This window comes from Micropterus salmoides, unplaced genomic scaffold, assembly GCF_014851395.1.
Source record: "Micropterus salmoides isolate LMB-PRFRI ecotype aquatic unplaced genomic scaffold, ASM1485139v1 Ms_hic_scaffold_8, whole genome shotgun sequence".
Lineage (NCBI taxonomy): Eukaryota > Metazoa > Chordata > Actinopteri > Centrarchiformes > Centrarchidae > Micropterus > Micropterus salmoides.
Genome location: NW_024044570.1, coordinates 15,465,538 through 15,485,863, shown reverse-complemented (window position 1 = coordinate 15,485,863; position 20,326 = coordinate 15,465,538). Strand labels below are relative to the sequence as shown.

The 20,326-nt window shown below is 39.3% G+C and overlaps 2 protein-coding genes across 3 annotated transcripts; both read left to right on the top strand.

Moving 5' to 3' along the window:
- Positions 1-56: 56 nt before the first annotated feature.
- On the top strand, positions 57-6,351 carry edc3 (enhancer of mRNA decapping 3 homolog (S. cerevisiae)). The gene is made up of 6 exons (XM_038707047.1): positions 57-635; positions 753-973; positions 1,059-1,397; positions 1,480-1,633; positions 2,836-3,053; positions 3,176-6,351. Exons 1-6 carry the CDS (start codon positions 472-474, stop codon positions 3,508-3,510), a joined length of 1,431 nt encoding a protein of 476 aa, XP_038562975.1. The 5' UTR covers positions 57-471; the 3' UTR covers positions 3,511-6,351.
- Positions 6,352-6,492: 141 nt separating this feature from the next.
- LOC119894348 (tyrosine-protein kinase CSK-like) lies at positions 6,493-20,254 on the top strand. 2 transcript variants are annotated; one of them, XM_038707049.1, is made up of 13 exons: positions 6,493-6,737; positions 12,834-12,939; positions 13,056-13,169; positions 13,296-13,408; positions 15,764-15,983; positions 16,992-17,085; positions 17,216-17,281; positions 17,527-17,626; positions 17,737-17,827; positions 17,928-18,001; positions 18,561-18,756; positions 18,856-18,942; positions 19,205-20,254. In XM_038707049.1, the coding sequence occupies exons 2-13, from the start codon at positions 12,925-12,927 to the stop codon at positions 19,388-19,390; spliced, it is 1,356 nt and encodes a 451-aa protein (XP_038562977.1). In that variant the 5' UTR covers positions 6,493-6,737; positions 12,834-12,924; the 3' UTR covers positions 19,391-20,254. The 2 variants fall into 2 exon arrangements, with proteins under 2 accessions (XP_038562977.1, XP_038562976.1); XM_038707048.1 differs by having other exon boundaries at positions 6,493-6,942.
- The last annotated feature ends 72 nt before the right edge of the window (positions 20,255-20,326 follow it).

Here is a 20,326-nt window from a genome sequence, read left to right as displayed (position 1 = left end):
TCATACGCCGGCACTCTAGGTGGCAGTATGCAACATCAAATTCATTGATTGAAATTCGTCATAATACAAAAGGAAGAAGAGGTCATCCAGAAGCTAGCAGCAGCTTTTCACCATTCAAGTAGATAAAAACTAGCAGTTTAAGGGAGTAACACTTTTCCTTTTAGCACTTAACTTAGTACTTCAATCACTTGAGTTCTTGAAAAGAGTGTGCTTCGCATTAATCCCAAGTACAGCGTTTTCGTCTTGAAACTAACGCTAGATAATAACTTAACGTTAGCTATGCTAGATAACAGGCCGACGCTAACTCTAGCTAGTTAGCATAACTATTCGGTAACATCAAGCAGTTAGTATTTCTGATGTCCTACTGAAGACAATTAGCTTATTACTTTAACAGAAAGTGTGTGGTTACTACAGAGCTGTTCGGACAAGAAACGTTAAATAGAAACGTTTGTTCTTTTACATCGTGCAGTCATGGCTGCGGATTGGTTGGGTAGTTTGGTTTCAATTAACTGTGGGCCAACACTGGGAGTCTATCAAGGAGAGGTGGTATCTGTGGACCAGATCAGCCAAACTATCTCCTTAAGACAGCCTTTCCATAATGGAGTCAAGTGCCCTGTTCCCGAGGTCACATTCAGGTAAAGCTCAGCCACAAATTGTTTGCTCACTTGCTGTTTTTCACAGACGGGGCTGATAAAAAACCTACTGTTTCTTCCTGTTACTAAATATAGTATTTTAACTTTTCATTTCTGCAGTGCCATTGACATAAAGGAACTAAAGATTTTAGATATCAGAAATGGCAGTGTTAGGAACAGCTCTTCTGCAAAGGTAAACAGCGCTCCAGTTACGGTACCAAAGGGTGACCCCAGGTGTGTGGAGAAAATTAACTCTCCTCAACACTGCTCTAAAAGCTATGGAGACCGGCATCTGGATGTACCTGGCCAGCCAAAAGGATTTCGTCGAAGACACAACTCCTGTAAGTGCAATGTAATAAAGCTCAGCCAGAAACGAATATTGTTGATTGTTGCTGTGTTGGGATTTATTAAGTATTTTTCCACCAGGGTCATCTAGTAGTCGAGGGGCAAACCAAGTGACACCAAAAAAGAACGGAGTGAAGAATGGTCAGATGAAGCACAGAGACGACGAGTGTTTTGGGGATGGCATGGATGACGGGCTGGATACAGACTTTGATTTTGAAGGAAACTTGGCTCTTTTTGACAAAGCAGCAGTTTTCTCTGAAATCGACACGTCAGAGCGCCGTAACGGTGCAAGGTCACGTGGGACACCTCAAGAACAGACACCCTCACGGTATCGTCATGATGAAAACATCCTGGAGGCCAAACCTATTGTGTACAGACAGATTACTGTACCACAGCCTGGTGCCAAGGAGTACTGCACTGGTAAGTGTGTCACATTGTAATGAAACAAATAGTAGTGAAGGCAAAATTATCGGTTATAGACTTGTTCTTTATTTCCGTACAGACTCAGGGCTTGTTGTACCCAGTATATCCTATGAACTACACAAGCGTCTGTTGTCAGTCGCTGAGCGTTATGGTCTGTCACTGGAGCGAAGACTTGAGATGACTGGAATATGTGCCAGTCAGATGGCACTTACATTGCTGGGTGGGCCGAACAGGTAAGCATGTACTGATGGTTTGTATGCACCGAGGAGAACAGCATTAGTTAAATGTTAAAGGTCCAGTGTGTAATATTTAGGAGGATATTTTGACAGAAATGCAATATAATATACATAACTATGTTTAGAGTGGTGTATAAAGATCTTACACTATGAACTGTTATGTTTTTATTACTTTAGAATGAGACATTTCTGCCGACAGAGCGTGTCGGCAACCATAGATTCTCCTGCACGCTTGTAAAGGGAGGGGTGAGCGGTACATTCTTGTGGTATTGGAATAATCAGAATCTTTTTCCCTCCTTAAATCTTTATTGTAAAAAGAGAAATAAAGTGTGCATGGAACATAAAGAAGTGTAAAAAACTTTGATTTGTGCAAATTCACAAATTGCCTATATATATTTTGCAAACATGTAGTTTGTGATATAGTTATAATGGTTAAATTGCTATCCATGTAGAGTGAACTAGATGTCTACGTGTTGTTTATATGCTCTGATAATGCTACCATCCGAGGAGCACCTGAATGCACTGTGAGTGACTGTTTGCAATTTGCAGCCCTCACCACTAGATGCAACTAAAGCTTACACACTGAACCTTCTTCTTTCTCTGTCCAGTATATTTTTTAAATTTTTCATAGAAATGAGTTACTTACCTGCTCACAGTAGATAAGTGTTGTTAGCGAGGTTACATTATCAACTGTTACAAAATACGGCAGTGTTTTGATTTAAGACCCCAAGTGTTTGATATTGATTAACTATTATTAAATAATCAGAAAAGAAGTGGAAAGACACATGTCACAGTATTGAGTTTTAAAAATATTTTTGATTGTTTCACAATTATGGTGGGTGGTGATGGAGCAGTGGATAAGACTCATGCATTTGGTGTGAGAGACCCGGGTTCGAATCAACTGTGAGACACCACTTATCCCTAGTTGCTCCAGAGGTGTGTGACCTCTGACATATATAGCAATTGTAAGTCGCTTTGGATAAAAGCATCAGCTAAATATGTAAATGTAAAATATTACCTATTTTGTCTTTTATATATTCATGATTACATATATATTAATGTCTTATTAGACACTTTGGATCTCCATACTAGTGAACCTTATTGTTTTACATGCCAAATTTGAATTTACTGGCAGTAAGTGTTGGGAGAAGACAAAATTCAGAAAGGCCACTTAGTTTCCTTTTTCACGTCTCTTCCAGATTCACTCCAAAAAACTTACACCAGCGTCCCACAGTGGCTCTGCTTTGTGGCCCCCATGTTCAGGGAGCTCAGGGCATCAGTTGTGGTCGTCATCTTGCCAATCATGAAGTGGAGGTCATCCTGTTTCTGCCCAATTTTGTCAAGATGCTTGACTCTGTCACCAGTGAGCTCACACTCTTCAACAAGACTGGTGGCAAACAGGTGTCAAGTATCAAAGGTGGGATTATTTTTCTACTTAGATTTTTTAAGTTTTTTTTCCTTCTTCACATTTTGCATTCTAGGTGATCAGGTCAAGCCATGTACTTTGAGATTTTTAAGCTGTTCTCTCGGACTTCACAGACCTTCCAGACACCCCAGTGGACCTAATCATTAACTCCCTGGACTGCCACGAGAACACGTTCCTGATGGATCAGCCTTGGTACCGAGCAGCTGCAGACTGGGCTAACCAGAACCGAGCGCCAGTGCTCAGCTTAGACCCTCCTGGTAGTGGACAGGGGCAGGCAGTCGAGGCAAAGTGGTCCCTCTCTCTTTGCCTCCCACTTCCCCTTGCTGAGGGTGCTGGCAGCGTTTACTTGTGTGACATAGGTGTTCCTCGCCAGGTTTTCCAGGAAGTGGGAATCAAGTACCATTCTCCTTTTGGTTGCAAATTTGTCATCCCCTTGCACTCTGCATAATTTGACTAATAGTCAACAAGACCAGTTAAATCTTTCACCCTCCGTGGCCATTTGGGTTTTGGCACCCTATATTCCTGATTATCAGCTGTTTGGTTTTTTTTGTTTTTGTTTTTTGTAAAGTTTATTAGCTAAATTGCTAACCCATCAACATGTGAACGGGACTTTTCCCCTCATACTGAAGGACCACTGTTGAGTACATTAGTTCTACAAGGACTAAGTTCATATGGGTGAGATAGGAAAGAGCGTTATTTGAAAAGTAAATGTGTTGAGCATTAGAGGCTTCAGCAGTTATGTAGATACCATTGTATTTACCAGATATTTGGAAGACAGGTTTTTCATAAATACAGCTGAAGCTTCAAAAATACAACACAGTGTTCATTTACAAACTGAGCAGGACAGTCTCTGACTTAAAATGGAAAATAAATCTGAATGTCAATCTAACCTCATTACAAAACGATCTGGTGAATAAACAGAACCACCATATCAAACAGGCAAATGTGATTTTATTACAGTAATATGGATGAGAAATACAACTTACATTGGTTCCAGCATTGCCAGTGGCTTTACTTATGGCCAGCTATACTCTGCAGCACTTAGTTGCTGTTTGATGTTTTATTAGGATAGAATTTCCATCTAAGCAAATGTGGAATATTGTCATTTGTGTGAGTAATGCTGTGTTTTCAAACTGAACCAATGTTGAATAGGGCAGCTACTGGAGTGAATCCAAATATCAGCAGTTTTGTTTGTCCATGGTGAATTAGGCTGTTATAAGGGCTTAAAAGAGATGACACAGCATACAAAACCTCCAGCAATCTTGCCTTTTACATCTCCTGTTACAAGCACGACAGTGTGGCTAAAGATATTAGGTCATTCTTTTAAAAACAAATAAAGTCCTTGTCTAAACACATGAAGCAAGAAACACAAGATACTCTTGAGACGTCTGTTCCCAGGCTTGGTTCTAGTTATTAGCGTTGTTAAAAATGTCAATGAGGTTTTCTTACTTCCGGAGCAGAAGTCTGATGTTCCAGTTTCACTTCAGCTCTCTATTGTATTGGTTAAAGGACCATACCAGAGTGTTGGCAAGTGTCAGTTTCTTGGCTACAAATCCAAATGTGTATTTAACATTTTTGCTGATCTTGTTTTAAATGCAAACTAGAGTAAAATGTTTTGTTCATATATGTATATTCCTTTGGTTGCCAATTATTACAGTACAGTAAAAAAAAATCAATTAACAGACTCTTAAGAACTCTTATGTTACGTGATCCATCACAGCGAACATCAAGTCTGCAGTAGTTTTGGTCAGTGTTGAATCATATTTGTACGGTAGTGTAGTTTAAGTGCAGATTTCAAAACTCTGCACTGCATTACACTGATAAAAATGAACACTTGCTTGACATTGTCTGTGATGGACTTACGTTTCAGGAGTTTCCTAGTAGATTTTTTTATGTTGTATGAAAATTAATAGAAGCCAGTTTATGCCTGCCTTTGTAATGAATAAGCTAAAACAACCCACTGGTATGGTTCCTATTAAGATTCAGATCACGTGATTGAATTTTTACCTTGGCAGTTCGAATGTTGACACTTTTTGATCAAAGTTGTTTGTTTAAATGCTCTGTATATGTGGGATTCAATTGTCAAGATGCAACTTAGAGAACCCTCTTTGAACCAATTAGATTTGGTCTTTGTGATTGGAAATTGTTGAACATTTTGTCCACCCTCTCCTGACATTATGGAGTACGCCTGTTTATGTGCTCAACCGTTAGTGGTATTTATCATAAAACTAAAGCACAGCCTGTGAAATATAAATCGAGAAGAGCTGCTTGTTTTGTGTTGCTGCTTCTTGAGGCCTTGACAGAGAGGCTGTGAGCTTCTCTACTGCCAGATATTTTGTACAATGAAAGTCAAACCCTTTGCTTGTTCTTTAACGAGATCACATTTTCATCTGAAATGTGTGCATAACAGAAGCTGTCATCTTAAGTTCACCAATCTTTACTGGACATGTGTATTGTGCAGCAACAGCTCCTTAAATCTCATATCATTGATGTAAGTGTAGTCTAGAAAAGGCTGAAGTTCACAGCTGCAGAGATTACAAATCATGTAATCTGGGATATGGTTTATGGTGTTTTGTCCACACATTAACTTGTTAAGGTCTTAGGAGGATTAAAAATACATGCGTTATATGTTTGGGTTTTTTTTTTTTCTCTGTGCACATCAGCCTGCACAGGGTGCATATGCTGACTGGGTGAAAGTGACTTTCAGGCACAAGGGTTTTGTCCGTTCTCCAGCATTCCTCCGGCCTGATGTGTTATGTCACATCTGTTGAGACAAGTCTGGCTCGAAAACATCAGCCAGCATTACCGACTGTGAATTTAAGATGAGTTTTGTTACTCTGTGGCCTCCAGGGGGCCACGAAACCACACTTTCGGTGGCTCTTCCTTATTCTGCTGTAATGGCAGCTTTATGTACTTTAATAGCATTTCCTCCAATAATAGTGTAATTTCTCTACGAAATGTGAACAGTCGGACATTATGTGGTGATCTGACATAAAAGCAGCTTGTTTGAAAGTTGTTGTTTAAACGCAGGTTTTGCTTCTTTAGAATCAATATACATGTTTTAAATTCTGAGCGCTTCTGAGATCCGCACTGGGCGTTTAGGCCATGCGAGGTCAGCTTGCAGTTCAGAAAAGTCGCGTTAACAGCCAGCGGTGGGATTTTGTCTAGACAGGACAACCGTTTCCTTTTGGGAACGAAGTCCACTGTCAGGGTTCTCGTGCATAAAACACTGTGCAGTCCTCTTGTTTCATGTCTGTAGATTCAAACAATAAAACAAACGTTCACCAGAGCTTTTTCTGTCGTGTTTTTTGGGGGGGAAATATTGATGATCAAATTCCTTCATGAACTTGACTCAAATAGATCTGGTGATCCATTTTTAGCCAGAGTAGTAACGCGCATGTGCACTGCAAAATCAAGGTGGGGCAAAAAAAAACTTGAATGTTTCTGACGGGGAAAAGGACTGGGCCGCCTGCTGTAGACTCAAACTTCAGAATCGCGTTTATTAACCCCATTTCATCGCTTCATTTTTTAATACTTAAGTTGAGTTCTTACGTATTTGTGACGCTTAACTTTTTAGGACCCTCGAGACTGAGACGTTTGTTCAGAACTTAATTTTCCATCATATAAGACTTCCTTTCCAAATGATGTTGACAGGAGACGGCTGGTTTTACTGAGGTACTTTTGGCCTGCTGAAGTTTTGAGTCACCTGTGACAGATTTCACTTCCTCATCAGGATTTGATGTGTTTTGCGCTTCGACACCAGCTGTCGGTTGTTTATCTCGTGAATGGGACTTTGTCCGCTGTCGCTCAGATGAAAACCGACGTCTGGCAGTAGCTGAACCACCTGCTGCATCAAATCTCTTAGTTTGCCTGCAAACAGGTAACATTTTTATTATGAAATGGCTTATAGATACAATGAAGCTGTTATGTTGCGTATACCTCTCTAAAATATAGCTAACCTGTTATATTGTGCACTTTATATTAATGTACAGTGACTGAAAGTCTGTAATGAAGTTACATTCGGAAGGCATTGGTGTTTGGAGGCTGTGGCAAGTACATAAAAATCAAGCGTTTATCAATACTCGCTATGAGCTGTATTTGTTACATAAAAGTCCTTTACAGTAAAACAAAAATAGACTTAATAAACGTCACTTCATGAGAGACATGGTCTGGTTAACATCCTTCTTCCTTCAAACTTCTGCCACTTCCTCTGGCTCCTGGGGTGCAGCAGTTGCATCGCGCAACTTTCCACGTTGCTCTTTCACAACATGGTAGATGCTGTTATCGATAATGACAATAACATTCTAGTTAGTCAAGATTGTGAGCATGCATGCGAACTGTCACATAGCCTAGAGGTCTTTGACAGTTTTCTGAAGCTGTTACTGGTTTTGCAAAGCTGGCTGCAATTGCAGTGTGACTTGCTAAGGGTTATTATGAAATAAATGGTAATGCCTCTCTGTTGGATATTGCGTTTTCTCATTTATTCTGTCATTCTCAGGAAACAGTCAGTCGCAAATTTGGAAAAGCCACCAATGCATTTAAAAGCAAGTGCCAAACAGAAAACAAAAGTTTACTGAAAGTAGTGTTTGTCAGAGAGAGGAACTGAGGACCTCTTGGGTCTGTTTGGGGTGATGCCCCTCTGGCTCAGTCAGGAATTCCCTCAAAGGTCAGCTACTTTCTGAATAAGACTGAAGCCAGTCTTGAGCCTTAGATACTTTTCCATTAGAGGATTCATATTTTAGTGTGACAAAACTGTAAGGAAGGATTAAGCTGGTGAAACAAGATGAAGAGAGCTCATGAAACCACAGCAAAGCATAGCTGCTACCCTGTAATGTGTCATGCATGGCTGCATCAGCAGAACAGCGTTGCATTGCATGGTGTGCACAGCACCACAGCAAGGAAGTGTCCGTCCACCGCTCAGGCTTGGCAGCTTTGCCTTGCATGGTGTCTTTCTGATGGGTTTACAATGTAAAATCATCAATTACCCAAAGTTTCATGAGTGTGAAGACCTTTGTTGTGGTGTTTGAACTTTGGATTGGATTAAACTGCAAAGTTGACTGTATTATTTTAAGGGGAATTTCCCGCTGATTGACAATCATTGATTTTCCTCTTCCTGTTAATCTGAAAACAACCTTATTTTAAAATTTACGTTTATTTATGATAAGGAGGGGTGCTATTTTAGGTGTATGCCCTGTCATTTGCTTTCATGCCTTGTATTACAGAGCCCCACAGGCAAAACTGGGAGTCATTAACATGATACAATGACAGCTTGTACTGCAAGGCCTAGCACTGGACTTGTACTTCCGCTCTTACATCCGGCAGACAGTTGTTTCAGTGAGCCGTGCTGCTGCACCAGAGTCCAGCTGTTGTCCCGGTGGCAGAAATGATTTCCTTCTCTGAGGCTCCTCAAGAACATCTGCAGGCTGTCTCTTACACCCAGCCCGGTGAACTATTGGCACGCACTGTGTGCATTCTCCCCGCTATGTGTGTTGGTTTGTATCTGCCAGATGAAAGCTCAGTGAATATGGACAGAAATCATTATTCCTTCTCTCTGCACTTAGCCCTACCACCCTGCTGCTGTAATGGTGATGATAATAGGGCAGCAGCATCAAAGCAGCCGCAGAGCATCCTGAGACCCGAGGACCCGTGCTGTACATGGAAGAGGGATGCACACAGCTAATGACACAGACATGATGCTCAAGTAGACATTCTTACCACAAGATAACTGTTAGTAGGAGAAGTATTCAGATCCTTCACTTCACACAAGTAAAAGTACCAATGCATGACTGATGATGAGTCAATGTAAGAATACCTCCATAGCTCCATTAAAAATCGTACTTGAGTAAAAGCACTAAGTATTATCAGCGTAACACACTTAAAAGTAACACACTTAAAAGTGGGGTGTGCGATTTTGGAGAAACACAATACCATGACAAATACCATGATATAGAGCGAAATAATGTTGGATAAGTTGGGGTTTAGCAAATTGTAGCTACTTGCTGCTGCGAAGCTGACAAAAAGAGAGGATGAGACGGTCCCAGAGCCAGCACACCAACTCCAGACAGCGAAACTCTCAACTCTCCTGCTACTATAGCTAACATCACAACAATAGCATGTCTTGGCAAACTAGAAAGTAAGCTAAGAGGCGGTGGACAAGTCATTTAACAGTACATGACACACAAATCATGGCTGGAATAGTGTTGTGTGGCTCTATGTAGACACTGCATTTCTGCAAGAGATCACAAACAAAAACAACTGGAGCCACTGATTTACGTCACAGTAGCTTTTGCAACACCTAGCATGATCAGCATTTTCACCTCAGATTCAGTCTACAGATAGTCAAGGGAGTGGCAGATTTAAACAAGGCCAGAGAAGGTACTTCTACATTCCTGTCCTGTCTTGCTTTGCGCAGTCAGGCTGCCCCTGATTTGTAGTTCAGACTACGACTGACTTGCACAAAACTAGTCAAATGTTGATAAACTGGTTTGGTTTGAACAATACGATTGTTATGGATTCCATAAATATGCATATTGGACTATAATAGCAACATAAGCTTTGTTTGAAGAGATATGACACCTCTGTTTCTTAGTCGTTTGACTCCATTCATGTTTAATCTGTCACTGAGTTTACTGGTTTCCTGTTCCTTCAAGCAGTCATGTATCACTTCTCCTGTAGCAGACAACATCTCTAAGTCTGATGTAACTGCTTACAAACATTATTTCATGGCATTGTTATGTATTTGTAAGTGTATGTCTTTGTTGAAAGTAGAATTCACATAATGATAACAGAGCAGAAGACACATTGATTGTATTCACAGAATAAAATCTGAAGTACAGTTCATATTTCTGGACCTGCAGAATTGAGGCATTGCTACCCTTAAAGTTAATCGCTGAACAGACTGATGATGATGGACTTCTCAATGAGATAGGGGTCAGTAGAAGCCCAGAGGTCAGTAGAAACTCGACCGACTCACAATGACGGCCTTGTCCACTTCCTGAAAACAGCAAGTCGTGGTTCCATGTAGAGCTCTCTGGAAATGGCAGTGTGACACCATGACAGACTGGGTTCTGTCCAATTCAATCAGCTGCTGGTGGCCTGCTGCTGAGATGCATTCACTGTCCCAAAAGAGACTTCTTAGAAAGGTGCTGTTGTGTCAGACCCATTCCTAACATGGTGAGATCACTTTGCACCTTCACCAAGGACTTTGCCCAGACATTGTCTATTGCACTCAACAAATTCTGAGTATTATGAGCATGACTTCCTGTTTCAAGTTATAACTCATACTGAGATTTTAGTTTGATGATTGGATTTTTCACCAACGTTAGATGAGTTTTTAGCAACGCTAGCAGCATGGCTCTAGGGATGCCAGTGTCGGTCAGTCCACCTCTATTGATTTAGACTGAAATATCTCAACAACTATTGGATGGGATGCCATGAAATTCTCTACAGACATTTCTGGTCCACAAAGAATGACTTCTTAATGACATCTTAATGACTTTGGTGATCCCTGACTTTCCCTCTAGTGCCACCAGCAGGTTGACATTTGTGATTCAGAGTGAAATGACAGATAGATTACCATCCAAGACATTTCTTTTGAATGTTGGTGATCAGACATTTTATCAGTAGTGGAATGAGTGTGAAGATATTTTACTGAAATAAAAGTAGCAATACCACAATTTCAAAATAATCAGTTACAAGTACAATTATTCACATAAGTAAAAGTATCAAGAAAATATACCTAAAGTAAAGGTTGTCAATATGCAGCTAAAATAGGCTGTTGTTACATTAATATATATTATACTATTAGATTATTGTTATTGACACTTAACCCCTAGTTGCTCCAGAGGTGTGCGACCTCTGACATATATGGCAGTTGTAGGTCACTTTGGATAAAAGCATCAGCTAAATGAATAAATTTAAAAAAGAGTAAGGATAAGCAGTAATATGTAAGGTGTATATTTTTGTTTTAGCTTTCTGTGGCAGAGCTCATTAATATGCTTTAATTTACTGGTTTACAATACAATGTATTTCATACGCTTAAAATCTTCATCAGCAAAGTAACTAGTAACTACCAAATAAATGTAGAGGTGTGAAAAATATGTAGCACAAAATTTAAATACTCAAGTAAAGTACAAATAATTCTATTATATTATATACTACTAAGAATTGTACTTAAGTACAGAGTGTGTTTAGTTTCTTTTCACCATTGCATTTTATCTAACGCAGTGGTTTCCAACCTAGGGTCAGGATATCCTAGAGGGTCACGAGATGATTAATGAGATAGAAAAGAATAAAAAATATTTCTTCTCCACAATTTAGCTTGACCTTTTTCAGACTTTTCTCTAATAACTCATTTTTTTCTTCTGAAATACTGGATACTTCTAACATTCCAGGCCCTTAAAAATCTGTAAAAACAATTTGAGAAGGGACTTTGGGGGAACTGGTTTGGTTTTCATCACAACGACGTCTTTGCATAACTGTAGACAATTAGTCTTCCTTTCCTGTTCTGACCTTCACACAATTATGAAACATCCAAATACATCGTAGAATATTCTGTTTGGGATGAGCAGAGGCAAAATGGGGGTGTCGTTGATGGGTGTGGGAAATGTGTCCAGATAGTTTTGTCCCCTGATACAGAAAGACAGCTGCAGTAGTCCATTGGGGATGACATCCGCCACATCCTCATCATACTGAGTGATGACAGTCCTCTCTGGGACACATGAGAGTTTTTAGTCTCACATTTGGTGTCTGTGAAGAGGCTTGGTATTTATTTGAATGTCTGACACAGAAAACATGCCAGATTATGTTTTCAATGGAAGAACCATGCCTTTTAAAAGAAGGAGCAGGAGTATCTGTGGTATCTTTCATGTTTCTGAGAACCCCACCCTAATTCTAATCTGGGCTCTCATACAGGAAGATGATGTCATAGTAATGGACATGTTGGAGGATGTAACCTCATGTAACTGTGATAGATTTATTGACGTAAGGATTTTCCCTGAGCTCTGACCATTGAGCCCCACTACCTCTCCATGGGAACTGATACAAGAAGAGAGGAAGTGGGGTTTTGGGGTAAGGGCGTAATCCACACGTCATCATTTCACTATCTAATTCATGGTGCATGTGTCATGGAAACACTGCCCTGGGTGACTTAGGCCTTAGGTTACTGTTGCACTGGCTGCTTTATTGATGTAAAGACAACGCTGGACTGGATGAGTCCCTTGGGCCTGGTCAGATCTCACCACAAGTTTGCATTTCAGCGTTGAAGAGAGCTCTCTTGATTCCTGCAAGGCCCAGTCATTGGGGCTTAGCTGGAGAACCAATGAATCACACATTTTTGGTCAAATTGAACTGGGTTACCATATGGATACAAAGTACAAAGCAGATCAAGTGTTATGCCTTGTATTCATCAGGTAGAGTATTATTCCACAATCTATGTTAACAGTATATTTGTGTTATTGGTCCATCAACACACTGAAACCTTGTCTTTATGTACCTACTATTGTACAGCGTCATGGAAACATTCTACCCCAGTTGTGAAAGTGTGATTTAAAAAAAGAAGACTTGTTAGTTCTGCTTTCTGTATCAGCAAGTTATTTTTACTGTAACTGTCTGATGCTACTCTAGTGCATTGTGATAATAACTTGTGTGCTATGAATTAACGTACAGCCTTGAGCAACAAATCAACAAATTAATCATCTTCCTGAGAATGTGTTCAAATGAACATCTGTTAAGCAGGGGCGTCATATTGACTAAATTATGTTTTCTTTATAGGTGCTGCATGTGTGTGTGTGTGTGTGTGTTTACCAGCTCTAATGGTAGCAGCTAGAAAATATCACATGTGACAGGATTGAACTGCCTCACCATGACAGAGGTCCAGGTAAGATAGTACAAACAGTGGTGCGTGTCAAAGCTCAAATACACAACAGGACCTGTCTAACGAGTCATTTGTTAAAGATTTGTTTATTAATTACTGATTTGACCGTGTTCCCGTAGACTCCATGGCCACAGGGCACAGAGTGTGTGGCCAGGTACAACTTCAAAGGCACATCAGAACAGGACCTGCCCTTTAACAAAGGAGATGTGTTGACCATTATTGTCGTCACAAAGGTAATGTTTCAGTGACACTTATTGTCTGTCGTTATGAAAACGCATGGAATGACTTCACGGTTATGTTACCTACTCCATTGATATTCATTTATTTTAACAATTTCTGACATTATTTTTGTGTTTTAGGATCCAAACTGGTACAAAGCTAAAAATTCTGCAGGTCGTGAGGGGACAATTCCAGCCAACTATGTTCAGAAAAGGGAAGGTGTGAAACATGGAGGCAAACTGAGTCTAATGCCGTGAGTATGCTGATTATTATGTCTTATTTAGTTCTAATGCAAAATGTAATCTTCCACTCAAAGCAAACATGATTAGGTTTATGTATCTGTAGTGAGATATAGACTCTTACCATAGCAGCGTTGTGTGGCATCTACAGTGATAGCTAAAATAGCTCGACTTTGCCCTCCTCCTATGGCTGTGTGGCCGCTGCAGGCAGAAGGCCTATTTGTCATGGCAGTGGGGCTGTGGGGTAGGGCTGTGTTGGAGTTGCAGTGCACTCGTGTCTGTTTCAAACTCACCTTTGTGTGAACACTGCTCAATTTCCTGTTGTTTTCTTTTTATCTCAGACTTAAGTAATAGGAAAAATCTTCCGATTTTTCCACATGATGGGTTTCCTTGTGCATGCATGGGTGCATGTGTATGAATGATGGGTTTATTTATAGAGCCCTTGTACACAAAACTATGTCGCAAAAAAATACCCTTAGCCTAATCTACCCAGCACTGACCACAAAACATCAGTAAGCATGTGTGTGTATTTGACATATACTGACTTATTTATACATATAGAACAGTGTGGATGGGCATCCATTATCTTGTACAGCAACACTCACAAAACATAATGTTCAAAGAATAGACAAAAGTCAAGGAATGTCATCATTAAAAATGCAGTTTTCTCAACTCAGATGGAAGCTGCTTATGTTTCTGTGAAAAAACGCTCAGCTTTCCATCAAGGTTTTCTGTGTGATATTTAAAATTGATTTTCTCATGGAGACAGATGCAAATGAATTTATTGTACATTCTGTGACCCTGTCCTTAATCAAACTGGTTACAGTGGATATGCAAATTATTGTAATCTACACCTCTGGATCTCCAGAACAGTATTTGTTTTATTTGCATTAATGGCCCATTTAAGGTCATTATGAAGTGCATTAAACAAGGGAAGATAACAGAGGCCCAAAATGGATCTCGGTAGTATTTCCTCAGTAACCAGCAGAAATTCATACTTGGGCTTCCATGCTTTTACACACAGATGTCAGTGGGTAACAGGAAAAAGTAGGACTAACGATAACTTCACAAAAACATTTAGTCCACAGAAAAGTTAATATTAACTATACTGCAGTAGAATAAGTACAGTGTGTACTACATGTCAAAGGCAACAGTTGTACCTTTTAATTCACTACTTTTGTCTGACTGTTTTTTGTTATTTGTTATTTTCTAGTAATTTTTTTGTCCCCTTCCTGTCTAGTGAAAACCACATTGGTTTCTGATAAACTAAAGGATTGGGTGATCCTTTATGGGTTGAAAAAAATCTCCTACTTTATCGTCACAAAGCAGAAAACAGGACTGCTGTTGTTCTGAGTTCATAAAAATTTGAATTTTTAGAGACAAGCGATTCTTATAGAATATGATGCATTGCTGTAGATTAAACCCAACAGTATATAAAGTAGTAAAAATTAGCACAACCATAATCAGCTACAGCAGTAAAATAATAATAATCGAAAAACAACATATATTCCAACAGGGTCCATTTTTAGAACTACTTTAAGTAAATACTTTGACTGAAGTAAGGGTTTGACTTTTACTTATAGCGGAATATTTTCACAGTGTGGTATTGCTATTTTTACCTAAGTAAAGGATCGGAATACTTCATCCATCACTGTGTAAAATAAAACCTAACCAGGCTTTAAAACGACTGTGTAAAAATGAGTAGGAGGAAGTGAAATTAACTTATGATATACAACTAGCTAAAATAAATCCAGTCTAATACAACAATCCTGCTTTAACATTCAATTGTTGTTGAAACTGTTTTAAGAGAGGTGTTGATCCAACTTAATAGACGTTTTGGAGGCTGTAGTTTGAAGAGCTGTCGAATTCTGGTGTTTCCAATATTTAGTCTACCCTGATTGATATAAAATGGGGTGGACAAAATATTAGAAACACTTCTCAGTACAACGTAGTATAATTGAACAACACTGTAACTGCAGATGCCAAAATTATCATAAAATCAACATCTCTCTAAAACTGACCTTATAACCTTCACATATGTAGAATTTATTGCAGGACTGTTGTTTTAAACTGCAGTAGTTTCAGATACGTGTACTACAAATCTGGAAACTGAGTGTACATGTAATAGGCTTTGTAATGATTAATGCAGACAGAAGAAGTCAGCAGACGGGAAAGTAAATTTCAATAATTTGGTTTCTGAAATGCATACATTATCATTTTCAAGGAGCTAGGACTGTTGTGGTACATTTCAAAATGTTTTTTAATTCACAGCAATACGATTAGTGTTGGTGACAGAGTGGGGGAACACAGTCAAATCAGGTCTCGTTTTTTTGGGTGCACTGTTACGTCTCTGGTTCTTCTTCTCCCAGGTGGTTTCATGGGAAGATAACACGGGATCAGGCAGAGCGGTTGCTTAACCCTCCTGAAACGGGCCTGTTCTTGGTGCGAGAGAGCACCAACTTCCCCGGGGACTACACCCTGTGTGTGAGCTGTGATGGTAAGGTGGAGCACTACCGCATCATCTACCACAACGGCAAGCTAACTATTGATGAGGAGGGGTTCTTTGAGAACCTCATGCAGCTGGTTGAGGTAAGACATTATATCAGGTTTTGCTTTCTAAATAAAACAAGGTGTTTGCTCTGATGCTATATAGAGCTTTTACTCTAGTGTATGTAAGTTGTATTTTCCGGTTTTAGAGTCCCCGTGTCTCTGTGCTACCACTAAGACCACATACAGTTCCTGGAACAAATAATGAACAGGAAGTGTCAAAGAGGAAGAGTGAACAGTATGCTGAGGTTCAGAGTTCTCACCTCAAAAAGACACTCTGCCTTTGACTCTCAAAGTGACTCCTTTTCATGTGCAGCATGCTTATTTTGAACAGAAGCATTGTATTTATTTGACAGAATTAAAAAAGAGGTGTAAGAGTAAGTTTAGGAAGATCTATTTAAGGTAAAACCTTGTCAGTCATCCATTACATCTTTTGCTAATTTGACTGTACAGCCCTCTACTGGTCACCCTGGAGCATAGAGTAGGCCAATTCTGGTGATTTTTGTTATATCTATTTTTATTGAAGCTCTGTTGGTGTACATGAAGTTGGCACAGTATGCTTAAATCTTCCATAAAGTAACTCCAGCACATGGGGAACCGGGAACCAACAGTTAAAATAGTGTACACGCTGACAAAACAACAGAAAATCTAAATACATACATTAAATAAATACAGAAATAGGGGATAGGGAATTATAGTCAACCCTTAGCCGCATTTAATAGCCAATCTAGACAGATCCTCCAAGAGATATTTGATAAAGTGTGAGACTTATCATTCAAATTTGTTGTGAACTTCTTCCAGAAAGCTCCATTTTTCCCTACAATCCTGAATCCTTAAAACCTGAATCTTTCCAGGTAGAGGGTACCTGACAAATCATTTAGCCAATGATGTACAGTTCTGGTGTTTTTTTCTGTGCTTTGTTTTTTGCTTTTATAAGGCTATAAGCAATGAGCAACTTTTGGTGGGAGCCCTTAACGTGGTGCAATGTTGGTGTTTCCACTTTATTTCTGTTGTACTTTTGGTTATTTTTTTATTTTGCTGTGTTTGTAGCACTACACCAAAGATGCAGATGGCCTGTGCACCAGACTAATAAAGCCAAAACTGGAGGAGGGGACAGTGGCCGCTCAGGATGAGTTTTCCAGGAGTAAGTCTCAGTTTGTCAGTCCTTTGCAATTTATGCAACTACATTCATTTCAGCTTTTTTGTTTATGAGAAGAATGAATGGGCCTGTTATGTTTCAGCTTCTTCTCGTTCCCTCTTTAAATTGCCAACAGGTGGCTGGTCAATGAGCAGAAAAGACCTCAAGCTGCAGCAGGTTATTGGGAAAGGAGAGTTTGGAGGCAAGTTTACACGGCATAGTACAAGTGTTCCCTAATGTCCTCTATAGTTTAAGTGAAGGTTTTTATTATTATTGTTGTTGTTGTATCAGGAATAAGGGTGAATTACCGTTGAAATAGTTAAATGTGTGTTAACAGAATCTTAACAGGACCTGCTGTTGTTCAGCTTCTTTCTAGATACAACAAAAAAGTATCCATTAATGTGTTATTCCTGCTACATTTATAAATAGTGTTTGTTATCAATCCAGATGTCATGGTGGGAGACTACAGAGGGACAAAAGTAGCTGTCAAGTGCATAAAACATGATGCTACAGCACAGGCCTTTATTGCAGAGGCTTCTGTCATGACGTAAGGAGAATAACACATTTTCTCTCCGTTTCTGTGTTATATTACAAACATAAATAAACCAGCAACATGCAAACCAAGTAACACGTCTGTGTTCTCCGCCCCTTCCACAGGCAACTACGGCACGATAACCTGGTGCAGCTGCTTGGAGTAATTGTAGAGGAGAACGGGAGTCTGTATATAGTTACTGAGTACATGGCCAAGGTAGGGGGCCAAGTGTGTGTCTGAAGATTTGTCAACATCCAGAGTATTGTTATAAAGTTGTCACCTGTTTGTTTGTTTTTGTTTTGTTTCTTTCTTTCAGGGCTGTTTGGTTGACTACTTACGTTCCAGAGGCCGGACAGTACTTGGTGGAGATGCTCTCCTTAATTTTGCACTGTGAGTGTGACTGCAGTTGTCTACAATATCTACATTTATATATTACAATTTGAGCATTCAACTAGCTACTGGTTTGCCCATTTCATTTCAAAATGTATTTAGTATGCTAATATGGTTGATTTTAGCTGCTATATTTAATGTCTTTAGGATAATCTAACCCAGGTTGGAAACATCTCATCAGTTGCTACCTGCGCCTGCATGTCAAAATTGCACAATGTGTTTTAAAAAATTAGGCCTACCTCAGAAATGCACCTTAATTACCAAATGAAAGGGACAAGAACAGCTGTATGAAGTCTCTCAATTTCATACAATTCCATATATTGACGGTAATGAACTGTAGAAGACAGCAATGCACCAGTAAACATTTGCAAATGTTTCATGAAGTTGGAGATTCCTGCTGAATGTAAACAAAACCATGTTTCTTCACAAAAAATATTCCATCTTACCATTTAAGATATTCCATATTTTGTTTGGATTGTCAGGAAATTTGCATTGCATGCTTTTGATTCCAGGATTGAGAGTTCAGGTTTTGAATGTTCTTTTCTTGTACTTTTTACAGAGACGTCTGTGAAGCCATGGCGTACCTAGAAGCCAACAACTTTGTCCACCGAGACTTAGCAGCCCGCAATGTCCTCGTGTCAGATGACAACATAGCCAAAGTCAGTGACTTCGGTCTGACCAAGGAAGCCTCTTCCACTCAGGATACTGCTAAGCTGCCTGTGAAGTGGACGTCACCAGAGGCCCTCAGAGAAAAGGTACAAGGACTGCTACCATGTGGAGTAATGTGCTTTGCATCGTGTACCTCCCACTCATTGAAATAAACTCTTACATGCATGTTTTTCTCTTATCAATAGAAATTTTCCACCAAATCAGACGTTTGGAGCTACGGTATTTTGCTTTGGGAGATTTACTCGTTTGGCCGAGTGCCTTACCCAAGAATTGTAAGTATCAGTAGCAGACATTTTCAACTGTAAAAAAAAAAAAAAAACACTGACTAGAAACTAAATATCACTTTAACGAAAAACAAGTACATTTTTTGATGAAGAAAAAAAAACGTGTTGTTAATGTGTTGACTCCATTTTTGACTAGTCACATCGCTTTCTTAAAATTGATACAGAATACATCATGCTGGTTTTTCAAAATAAGTTTTGTTTTCTGTCAACCCTCTTTCTACTAACAACTTTGCTCTTTTCCATTCTGTAGGCATTAAAAGATGTTGTGCCTCGAGTAGAGAAGGGATACAAAATGGACTGTCCAGATGGCTGTCCTGAAGTGGTGTATAACATGATGAAGCAGTGCTGGAACCTGGATCCTGCTGCCCGACCAAGCTTTCAGATGTTGAAGGAGTGGCTACAACATATCACCCAAGGGATGGGAAGAAAACAATGAGCGATCTGACAGAATAGACACAGGAAGTGAATTTCCTATTCCTTCATTTTGACCACTTGGACCATGACATGGGATGAAAAAATAGATTTCAAATTGTATTAATTGACAAAATTTGTTTTCACATAATGTTCATAAACTGGAAACATTTCTGAGCGTCATCCCTCTCCTCAAGTTGTTCAAACTGCTTTAATTCTTAATTACTGACTCAGATGGTCTAGTAGAGCTCGGTTATCAAAAGTGAATGAATAATATATCAACGAGACTTTCCTTAGAACACAGTGCTGCCTCAGAGCCACAGTGCCTTGACCTGTTGTTTTAGATATATTTTATGCCCTTTATGTTTAGATCCTAGGTCATATTGGTGGCATCATTTAATTTTATGAACATGTAGACGGTAACATCATTTGACTATCCGTTTAAAGAGGAAACACTCCTCAAAAGTAGGAATACAATTTTGATACATCATTACTCTCCGTATTATTTTCACAGTTTCCAGGTACACTGTTTGAATGTTGTTATTTTGTTAAAAGGACTAAGTTAAAATAGCTATAATTATGCAGCTTTATTTTTTCATATAATTTTATATATGTTATGCCTACATTTGGATCCCTCTGTAAGTCAAAAAAGGAAGCACAAGTTTGGACAAATGTCACCATTACTACTGATACCATAACACCATTCAGCTCAGTCATGTAGGCACCATTCCCATGTACAGAATTTTCCATCCGGCATTGATAAATGTTTTATTTTGGGAATCTTGGATTCAACCAAACCATCTGGATTTTGAATGTAATGAGAAAAAGAGAATGTTTATAAATTGACTGTGTTGCCATTTTCAACAATAAAAAAGAATACATTTTGAAATTGTTTCGCAATAGCGACTATTTTTTAAACTTTCTTTTAAATCAGTGTGATTTGTAGCAAGTATTTGCTGTT

Coding starts and splice junctions, on each gene's coding strand:
- LOC119894348 (XM_038707049.1), top strand. Junction 17,086..17,215: donor TCAGGATGAGTTTTCCAGGA/GTAAGTCTCAGT, acceptor AATTGCCAACAG/GTGGCTGGTCAATGAGCAGA. Junction 18,002..18,560: donor GCTCTCCTTAATTTTGCACT/GTGAGTGTGACT, acceptor TACTTTTTACAG/AGACGTCTGTGAAGCCATGG.
- edc3 (XM_038707047.1), top strand. CDS start 472: ATGGCTGCGGATTGGTTGGGTAGTTTGGTTTCAATTAACTGTGGGCCA. Junction 974..1,058: donor TCGTCGAAGACACAACTCCT/GTAAGTGCAATG, acceptor TTTTTCCACCAG/GGTCATCTAGTAGTCGAGGG. Junction 3,054..3,175: donor ACAGGTGTCAAGTATCAAAG/GTGGGATTATTT, acceptor CGGACTTCACAG/ACCTTCCAGACACCCCAGTG.